Here is a 10,935-nt window from a genome sequence, read left to right as displayed (position 1 = left end):
TTTTTTTATCTATGCCTATACAATTTTGCCAGGAAAGACCCTTTTGTCAATCGTGTGATCTTTAACGTGCACACCCCAATGTAGTGTACACGAAGGGACCTCGGTTTTTCGTCTCATCCAAAAGACTAGCACTTGAACCCACCACCTAGGTTAGGAAAGGGGGGGAAAAATTGCTAACGCCCTGACCCAGGGTCGAACTCGCAACTTCTCGCTTCCGAGCGCAAGTGCGTTACCACTCGGCCACCCAGAAAGAAAGAAAACAAAATAAACCCATACATTTAATACAAATGATTTATTTTTGTCTTGATAATGATCACAATACACTGAGAATATATATATACACTGTTGCAAATATCACACATTGCTTCATAGCTTCCTGCGCTTTCATACATCTACAATCTATGTGTTGTTTTCAAAACATGCAAATAATCATGGGTCCAATGGGTTCGTTTACATGTGCAACAAGCATGCTTCCACTTGAAAACACGTCACAACTCATTTAATGAACAGGGGAGATTTTGGCCAATTTGTTCTCATCATCACCAGTGTTTGTATTTTGTCTTTTCGGTGCTTATCAAGTAAGCATTTCATTCATAGTCTTCTTTGCAAACATCAAGCCTAGCTCATGCTGGAATATTTTAAGACAGCTTTTCATTTTACATGATCTTGAAGTTGAATCCGTGTATCAACACAATCATACAAAGCTTTATCACCAGTGCTGGACTGATCGTGTAACCTCTGCGAACGCCAAGAAGAAGAGATACAAAGCTTGAACAAATCTTTGAAGGCGTGCAAAGAACTGCTGAAATCAAAAAGTAAACGTAACACGGGTGTCTTTTAAGTTATAAACCTGATTGTTTCTACAATGGGAAGCATAATGCAGTAAGCTGATGGTTAACTTCTCAAAGCTTTTCAAATTTGCAACTAATTCAGTACATGTAGCAGCATACCCTACTAGAGACAGATAAGATCAGATTTTTTTCCTCTGAAAGGATCAGGCTTGTGCCGGCTTTAAAAGTTCTAAGGTGAACTTCAGTACAGATGTGCATTGTTTTGGCTAGAAGGACTCATACTTTGAAGCGCATAAACTGAAGGCGAGAAAAAGCATTCAACCACCAAAAAGATTCAACATCTAACTATTAAGTATAATGCAAACAATGTCACAAAGTCTAGGTTTTACAATCTTCTACAGCATAACAGACCATACCATGTTCATAATGAAAATTGCAGACTCGAGTACATTTGTGCAGGCTTTATCTTAAACCTTCACCGGATCACGCTTTGAACTACACAGTCCGGATGATGTGGGTCGTAGACGACCCATACTTTAAAAGAAGGATTCAACGTTAAAAGTATGGGTCGTACACGACCCATGGCATCCGAATAGGGATAAACATTGTTAATTCCTTCTTTAGTTCCATGTCGCCCACGACCAACATCATCCGGACTGCTGAGTTCAAATTATGTCAGTTTATTTGTTTGTTTATAAAGATAATTCTTCAGAAAATGGTCGAGGGGATTACATTAAATCCTCTATGGTGTTTGAGGATTACATGAAGTCTTAATAAAAAAACAACGAAATAGTTTCAGAGATACACACATTTTTGTGATGCTCCGGGTTGTCCACAACCCAGGAAGCACGATGAAGGTTAAAGCATTCTTATGCATGGGCTAACATTGCATAACAGAGCAGAAATATTCTGGACGCACATTCTTTCTCCACTGGGCCACTTTAGACAAAATTCTCCTCTTTCATGATCAAACATTTGACCTGAACCTTAAAACTAAAATAATAATAACCTTTACACACAGTTCGTAAGCCGAAAGATGCAGGTCATCCTCATCCATTGTGCCACAATTCATCTTCAAATTGTAAACCAAAGCACATTTTAAACACTACTGTTTCATTACAAAAATGTATCAAGCACCATTTTAAGTTCTGCTTTAAGTGCTTTTCACATTCACATTTCCAAAGGTATCCGTTTGGAATCGTTGCATGCCTGTGGTTTTCCTTTTTACTTTTCACTGCCATCTGGTACTTTTTTTTCTTTTTCAGTGCCCAAGACACTTTTTTCCAGTTCCCACAAATCCAGTTTCCTTTCTTTGACTGCTTTCTGAAACACACAACATAAATAAAATAATAATAACTGTTGCTGTAGCAGAGTATATAAGCAGATTTCTCTGTTGAGAATAAACTAAATTTGAACACACACACACAGATAAAAAGCAAACCCACACACCCAACTCACCTCCCCTCAACACACACTTACAGTTTCTAAAAACAAAAACATGCAAGGAATCGCACATGCAGTAGAGACGCTTAAATAGTAGATTGTAGAGTTGCAGAAGTGATTTAAAGTTGTGGGGGTGGATGTCCCTTCATTAGGTATAAAGCTCCTTATGGGCAGAATATACCTGCGCAGTTTCAGCGGCACAGACGACGCACTGCATATTATTTATGCCGCGATAGAGATTATGACGAGTACTTGGCCTGTTTTCTTTTCGTGCAACGGGCTGGGATAATCTGCAGTGCGTCGTCGGTCCTGCTGAAGTTACATATATGTGAGCGGAGCCCCTTAGGAGTCCTACCACGCACTCACACAGAAAAAATTGTGGGGGATGCTATCATAGTAGGACCCAGCAAGTTGTCGTCAAGGGACAAACCTCTACAGTTGACCAAGTGACCTGTGTTCCCCAGGGATCAGTCCTTAGACCAACCCTGTTCCTCGTATACATCAACGACAACACCAAGTCTACAGTCCCCCTCTTTGCCGATGACACCATACTATATCGGCGCATTTCATCACAGGCGGATTCCCACGTTCTCCAAGAAGACCTGGACAAAAGTCTAGAACTGTGGGAGAAGAGGTGGCAGATGTCTTTCAACACCTCTAAATGCCAAATCCTATCGGTCACACGCAAGAAAAAAAAAGTCTGCACCAACTACACCCTTCATGGAGAAATGCTGCAGAAGGTGGACAAGGCCAAGTACCTCAGCGTGAAGCTCATAAAAAGAAATGCACTGGGGAGCGCACACCCAGGCCACCACAGCAAAGGCAAACAAGACCAGTGCCTTTGTTTACTGAAACCTCAGGGGCTACCCCAATCCTGTTAAGACCACCTGCTACAATCTTAAGGGACTGTGAGGCCGGTCTTGGAGTATGCTGCCCCAATCTGAGACCCACGCCAGAGAGCCTGTCTGACAGCCTGGAGATGACACAACGACTCTCCGCAAGGAGAATCCTGCACGACTTCTAACCCACCAGTAGCGCAACCGAACTCATCTCCAGGCGTAAGCTGGACCCCCTCAAACAACGGCGCACTGTGGCCAAGACCATCATAATTAATGAACAAAATCATGAGTGGATTGGTCTAGCTAGCTCCAAGGAGAGGCACCCTGACACTGGTCCCAAGATTCACCAGGGGACATACTACCAGACTACAGGTCCCCCACAGAACGTCATTCTTTCCATCAGCAATCCGCCTCTAGAATAACATCCCCCAAGAGGCTGTCAGCACAGACTCCCCCCAGGCCTTGAAGGCCATTTAATTGAGGCCAGGCTCAGAAGAGCCAGCCCATAAGCACCCCCTGTCAAAATGCACTCCCTGCCTGTCCCCGTCCCTCCAACCCTCATATTCCCCCCTCTCTATCCCTCCCGACCCATAAGAAATCAGTAGTAATGTTAGGCGCGTTTGATCGATCTGCGCGATCGCGCTGCGCGTTTGGTGGATCGATCAAACGCGCACACATCGATCGATGTGTGCGCGTTTGATCAATACAAAGAATACAAGAATCGTTAAAACGCGCAGCTCTTATATACTTGCGCATTTGGACGATCCGTCTCACAAATCACCACACTACGCACACACACGTCTGCTGGCAATGACCGGAAGTTATGACCGGAAGTAGGCCTAGCTATAAGTGTCTAAACGACAATCTGTAAGACATTTTAAAAAAGAAGAAAAAATGGGATTATATTGTACCAAACACTTAGACTACCTCAAAGACATCACATCACAGGTATATATGCGTCGAGGTTGCACCTGATCATCCATTTCACATGTATTAGCACATGTATTAGCTCATTGAGTGTTTAATTGTCCTTTAATAGCAAATGATTTAAAAGTTCAGCAGTTTTCATGAGATGTCAGAGGGATGGACAGAGATGAGGAAGGAGGGATTGGGGGGAGAGACTGAGAGACTAAGAGAGAGACTGAGAGAGAGAGAAAGTGTGTGTGAGAGAGAGAGAGAGAGAGAGAGAGAGAGAAAGTGTGTGTGAGAGAGAGAGAGAGACAGAGAGACAGAGAAGAGAGAGACAGAGAGAGACTGAGACTAAGAGAGAGACACAGAGAGAGAGAGAGATCCTGAGAGACTGAGCGACTAAGAGAGAGAGAGAGAGAGACTAAGAGAGAGAGAGAGAAGAGAGAGCGATAGAGAGAGAGAGATAAGAGAGTCTGAGAGACTAAGAGAGAGAGAGAGAGAGAGAGAGACTGAGAGACTAAGAGAGAGAGAGAGAGAAACATTGAAACATAGAACTTTATTACAGGAAAGATAGCATTAGGTCCGTAGGACCTTTCTTCCAGCTTTCTTTCTTTCTTTCTTTATTTGGTGTTTAACGTCGTTTTTAACCGTTCAAGGTTATATTGCGACGGGGAAAAGGGGGGGGATGGGATAGAGCCACTATAATTGTTAATTGTTTCTTATTCACGAAAGCACTAATCAAAAAATTGCTCCAGGGGCTTGCAACGTAGTACAATATATGACCTTACTGGGAGAATGCAAGTTTCAAGTACAAAGGACTTAACATTTTCTTCCAGCTAGTCCTGATCTAAGCAAAATGGTTATAATTGAAATGGGAATACATAGGAACAAACTTTTTATGATGAAACGCAGACACACGCAATAGACTAATAGTAATATAAGAATAAGATCATAAGAGAGAGAGAGAGAGAGAGACTGTTTGAAAGATTGAGAGGCCTGACAACAAACAAATCAAAAACGTTGTTGGGGTATATTTCGGAACATTCCTGTATTTGAAACTTTTCACTTCCGGCGTGCGATGTGTGTGTGTGGTAGGGACTTACTTTGTGACAGATCGTCCAAATGCGCAAGTATAAGACTAAGAGCTGCGCGTTTTAACGATTGTTGTGTTCTTTGTAGCCTATTCTTTGCATCGATCAAATGCGCACATGTGTGCGCGTTTGATTGATCCACCAAACGCGCAGCGCGATCGCGCAGATCGATCAAACGCGCCTAACAGTAATATAAATCAAATGTGTTCGAATGTACTCTCGTAAACTTGAAATGTTAGTCAATCAAGTACTGTGTAAAAGAAGCATATTTCAACAAGCGTACATGCAGAAGGAAGCATCCACGGACTGTCGTGAAATGAATACTTCTGCTTTTTGTTTGAACACTCCGAACTACACTATCGTGATGCAATCTGATGTCTATATTTCTATACGTACACTGTCTGGTACGATCTGCTTTAACACATTTTAAAAAAAGAAAGGAATCAATGGTCAGACTACATGCCTAGAGCTGTCAGTCACTCACATTCTCATCCAAAATGCACTAACACAGATAATGTCCAAGAAAAACCATCACCTTGACACAGTCTTGATACACACGAAACATCGGTGCGCATGTGTCCTCGGTTTGGCCTTTCAGAAACTTTTCCGAAAACCACTTATTGAAGCACTCCTCGTAAGCCTTCTTCAGTTCGAGGCACTCGTCTCCTACGCTGTTCATTTCTGTCGGTAGCATAAAAGGGTAAGCTCAACTGATCAATTGCTGCGCAACTAAACAGACAAAACGTATTCTCAACATGTGTTTTCTTTGAGAAACAGCGTGGCGGATGTAGTGCCTGTTTGCATAGCTTCCAGAGTGGCATTACTATTTCCGGTTATAAGTTCTTTATGTAATGCTGTTGTATGTAGCGATACTACAAAGTTATCACTTAAAAACACAATCAGGAGTAAAATAAAACAATTTTGTTACAATAAAAACATTAACCTTCAAATTATCATTATCATATTTACCTCTTTGTATCTCACCAAAAGTTAACTATCCCTACGCGTTTCCGGTCAACTGAAGCAGACGCTCTTTTGAATCATGTTTTCGAGATTCAGTGTTCTCAGGTGTTTGCACAAGTTCTGTATAGCAAATCGGTGCATATCGTCAAAGGCAAGTATTCCCAGCGATGCTTTAATGATCTCTTTATCTAGAAATATTGATCACATAGTACGATTTACTTTTGAATTGGATCTGTACACACAGTGATTCATTGATGTCCACATTAGCAGTGCTAGTACAGTAGTAGTAAGACTCCACATTCGGTTCTAAACGCACACAGATCGTATTCGAAAGCCAGCAGACACAGCACTATTGTTTTCGTTAAACATTGCACGTTTAGTATCAGATGACCGAAGGAAATATTCGAGTTTCTATGTTAGTCCTGAACATGTTTAACCTAAACCACTACCCCTGTACACGGAACATCCATGCATTTAAACATATTCTCAACATCATTAAATTATTTGCATGCTTTTGTGTTACTAAATTTCAGATTCCAGACAAGCCAACCTGGACTCCAGTTGATACAAGCAAGCTTCCACAGGTACTAGTCTGGGAATGATACAAAGTCCTGTAAAAGTGTTTCACCCGTATGTTCCATGGTTGAAAACGACGTTAAACACCAAATAAAGAAAGAAAGATATGTTCCATGTTATTGTGTTTGAAATAGAGAATAAGATCTTGTTCATGTTAAAAAAAAAAACAGTCTTGCTTTAGCAACTGAGCAACACACTTGTGTGACAAGGGGACGCAGTAGTCCCTCTTGTCACAAGCAGCTGCTCTGGACTGGGTGGCCGAGTGGTAACGCACTTGCGCTCGGAAGCGAGAGGTTGCGAGTTCGACCCTGGGTCAGGGCGTTAGCAATTTTCTCCCCCCTTTCCTAACCTAGGTGGTGGGTTCAAGTGCAAGTCTTTCGGATGAGACGAAAAACCGAGGTCCCTTCGTGTACACTACATTGGGGTGTGCACGTTAAAGATCCCACGATTGACAAAAGGGTCTTTCCTGGCAAAATTGTATAGGCATAGATACAAATGTCCACCAAAATACCCGTGTGACTTGGAATAATAGGCCGTAAAAAGTAGGATATGCGCCGAAATGGCTGCGATCTGCTGGTCGATGTGAATGCGTGATGTATTGTGTAAAAAATTCCATCTCACACGGCATAAATAGATCCCTGCGCCTTGAGTCCGAGTCTGGAGATACGCGCGCGATATAAGACTTCATATAACATTGATGAAGTTGTCTCCCTGCCAAAGCGCTAGAGTTAGCAATGTATACGTCGGTAGACAGCACACACGTAAGATATGGAGTAGCTGTTGGTGATGGGGTCTGGCTTCTGTTGTTACCTGCTATGCTCTCGCGAACCTTAGCGTGCCAGTAGCAATTTTTTAGGGCTATTAATTTAGCTGTCAAATTTCAATCCTGTTTGACTGGCTTTACCTCTAAACTGAGGTGATTCTCGTGCTTCAAGCACTCGGTTACATTTATTTTCCTCTTGCTTTTAGAAGAAAAAAATCTACATGAATTATATTTTATCAAATTTGTGAAAATAACAAATAAAACAATGTCAATGAATATTTTTGCACAGGTGGAAGAGATCAGCCGTGACCTTGTGGAGCACCTGGAGCGGCAATCACTTGTAGAGTTCAGCAATGAAGAAGGTCTGAAACGTCTGTCCGACGCCATCCAGTCGGCCAACAAGCTCTACATGGTGGACACGGAGGGAGTGGAGCCTTTGGACTCGGTGCTGGAAGACAGGTGTTGTTTATTTGTGTGTGTTTTTGTGTGTGTGTGTGTTTTTTTATTATCTTTTTAAAAAATTTATTTTTTACATGTACATGTATAAACTTTACAGGACAAATCGCAGACAAGGGAAAAAAATCACAAAAGAGTACTCATGTTGGACAAATACAAAACACAGGGTGGGGGAGTCATGGCTTGGTGGTCGCGGTATCAAAAGGGCATGTAAAAATAGAACAGCAACCAAAAAAAAAACGGTAGTTTGTACTTGCTGTTGCTTCCTGCCATGCAGACAAGTTTTTTAGTTTAAAAAAAATTAGTTTTACTTTAAAGGTACTGTCAGATTATACGACGAAATCACCCATGCATTGACTTTTGCATGCAACAACCAGTCACACCGCCGCTAGAATTTAATGCAAGAACGCTTTTTGGCAAAGCAGGACTGCCAATGTTCAAACATTGCTCTCACCCTTTCTAGAAATACCTTTCAGAATTAGGCCTTTACCGGAAAGTTATTAGGCAGTCAGTTGTATTTGATGGTTCTTTATCATAAAACACACCCAAAAATTCTTCTGTGTATTTGAGTAAAGAACCGTTCTCCGTTTCTTTAAGGCGAGAATTGGCTGATGGGGTGAGGAGGTACCGTTTCTTGGGCAATTCTTGCCGCGAGGAACGCTAGGATTTGGCAAGCAAAGGCTAGACTACCTTGGGATTGCTCGCTATGCGAGAAAAAAATGGCAGCCACGCAGCTGCCAATCTGATTGGCTGTCCATGACTGTTTACCGACCAGTGCAGACGACCTTTTCGGTATCATCCAATGGTGTTTAATTAATGCGAACCTGGCCATCAAACTGTTTCATATACACTCTTGCTTCCTAGCTATGCAAGCGGCTAGCCGCAAGCATGTTTCACCTTAAACACGCGTCAGTTCTTTCGAAAAGTTTTGGAAAGAGACTCTAGACACAAGAGACCTTGTGTCAAGATCCAATGCTTCAAGCAAAAGATACAGTTAAATAATCACTAGTACAAACATTTTTTTGGGTGATGCATAGCTGTAATGTAGACTTTAGTAATAAAGGCTTTACATGTTTTTTTCAGAGCTTTATACCTGCGGAAGGATGAAGTGAATGAAGGAAACTGCAGAGATGATATTCTTTCTAATGCCAGCAAAACAGAGGAGGAATATTTTGTGGCACCACCTGGTAATTATTTTACAATCATCAGATCTGTTGTGTGTTCATGTAAATGATTGAAACGTGGCTATGTATGTACAGCATTCTTTTCAAAATCACGTCAATGTTAAATTTCCTCTTTGCGGAGTTATTCCTCTTTCTACGTTTGAGTTGTTCACGAAAGCAATGGTACTGCTTCGCCAAATTTGAAAGAGGTCATTTAATTTGACATATTTTGCCAATAAAACAAAACACTCCCAGACATTCTGCTAGAATTTGGTTTTTTGCGTGTGTTGAGACCTGAAATGTTCTGCCGGCCCCTTTCTTGTCATTACTCGCTTACCTCCCTTAGGATTCTACATTGTGTTGACTTGCAGTGTATGCACATGCAGTCATGTGCACAAGGGATTTAAGTATGTATTGTAATAAAGTGGATAAAACTACATCATATGATATTCGTTCGGTCTTCTGTATATAAATGTTGTTTCTTTTTGTTGCAGGAAACATCCCTTTGAAACAGGCTGAGAAAGAGTACAAAGAAAAATTAAAATAAGCAAAACATTGAGTAATTGGTGTTTTAACGTGAATTTGTTTGATGTCCCTGTGTGAAAATGCCACGACAAATTTAGTTATGTTGCTGTACTCATAAATGTTTGGTTAGAATGTTGTATAAAGTTAAATTTTCCAAAATAAAAAGTGTTAGTTAATATGTACAAGTCTGTACCAGCTTTATTTTGACAGACTTTTTGTTTGGTTTCGAAAGTAGTGCCCGTCATTCGTTCATCAAAAAGCAAATATCTCGCATGCTCTGCCACTCTATTCAGATTGCTGTATCTGAGTTGAATCCTGCATGACGAGTAAAGCAAAACCTGAGTAAAGAAGCAGGAAACAGCTGTCGTAGCATTTCTTGTGCCGAAACCTCAGGGACATTGGTTACCTACAATGACAAATGGAAAGTAATTTCAACTTAATAACCTCATCAAACGCTCTTCCGAATGCACCCTCCTAACTGACTGAAGTTCTGGACTTAGCGAGTTTCAGATAAGCTCATTATTTGTATCATAAGTGTTTGCACTTAATAGACCACTGGGTCGACATACTGTAAATGTAGCGTTTTGTTTTGTCTTTAATGAAACGTTCCAATAATAACCTACACCCAGCTTGCCCCATATGTCTGTGCAGAATTGTAACAAAGACAAACAAGTTGAGGTCACATGCTGACCAGACCAACAGATCGCTGCCAGTCGCAATACTTACGGGCCACCATCTTCAAGAAAGAATTTACTCTGATTACTGAACTGTAAAGTAATTCCTTAATTGAGCCCGAAGTCGACTTCGCAAGTCTTTTTAACAAAAATTCAGTGCTAAAGCTCTGTGCGGCCAGCTTCGCGAAGCACACCTCAAGTAGTCGACTTCGCCCAATTAAGAACAGGCTTAAGGGTACCAAAAGGAGCTAGTTCTGTTTTCTGCTGGGCAGAGGAATCCTTTTATTCAGATTTTATGTTCAAACTTCCATTTTGAGACTCGCAATCTTTTTATATTTAGTCAAGTTTTGACTAAATATTTTAACATCGAGGGGGAATCGAAACGAGGGTCGTGGTGTATGTGCGTCTGTCTGTCTGTGTGTGTGTGTGTGTGTGTGTAGAGCGATTCAGACTAAACTACTGGACCGATCTTTATGAAATTTGACATGAGAGTTCCTGGGTAAGAAATCCCCGAACGTTTTTTTCATTTTTTTGATAAATGTCTTTGATGACGTCATATCCGGCTTTTCGTGAAAGTTGAGGCGGCACTGTCACGCCCTCATTTTTCAACCAAATTGGTTGAAATTTTGGTCAAGTAATCTTCGACGAAGCCCGGGGTTCGGTATTGCATTTCAGCTTGGTGGCTTAAAAATTAATTAATGACTTTGGTCATTAAAAATCTGAAAATTGTAAAAAAAAATAA

At 41.2% G+C, this 10,935-nt stretch overlaps 1 protein-coding gene across 1 annotated transcript; it reads left to right on the top strand.

Annotated features, from left to right (window-relative positions):
• The first annotated feature begins 6,047 nt into the window (after nt 1–6,047).
• LOC138976032 (glutamyl-tRNA(Gln) amidotransferase subunit C, mitochondrial-like) lies at nt 6,048–9,921 on the top strand. Its single transcript, XM_070348825.1, has 5 exons — nt 6,048–6,187; nt 6,570–6,620; nt 7,665–7,834; nt 8,915–9,018; nt 9,489–9,921. Exons 1-5 carry the CDS (start codon nt 6,116–6,118, stop codon nt 9,539–9,541), a joined length of 450 nt encoding a protein of 149 aa, XP_070204926.1. The 5' UTR covers nt 6,048–6,115; the 3' UTR covers nt 9,542–9,921.
• Nucleotides 9,922–10,935: the final 1,014 nt, after the last annotated feature.

The sequence above is a fragment of the Littorina saxatilis genome, linkage group LG9 (genome assembly GCF_037325665.1).
Source record: "Littorina saxatilis isolate snail1 linkage group LG9, US_GU_Lsax_2.0, whole genome shotgun sequence".
Classification (NCBI taxonomy): domain Eukaryota; kingdom Metazoa; phylum Mollusca; class Gastropoda; order Littorinimorpha; family Littorinidae; genus Littorina; species Littorina saxatilis.
Note: the sequence above shows the minus strand (reverse complement) of the source record. Positions and strands in the feature narration are given on the sequence as shown.

Coding starts and splice junctions, on each gene's coding strand:
- LOC138976032 (XM_070348825.1), top strand. CDS start 6,116: ATGTTTTCGAGATTCAGTGTTCTCAGGTGTTTGCACAAGTTCTGTATA. Junction 6,621..7,664: donor ATACAAGCAAGCTTCCACAG/GTACTAGTCTGG, acceptor ATTTTTGCACAG/GTGGAAGAGATCAGCCGTGA. Junction 9,019..9,488: donor ATATTTTGTGGCACCACCTG/GTAATTATTTTA, acceptor TTTTTGTTGCAG/GAAACATCCCTTTGAAACAG.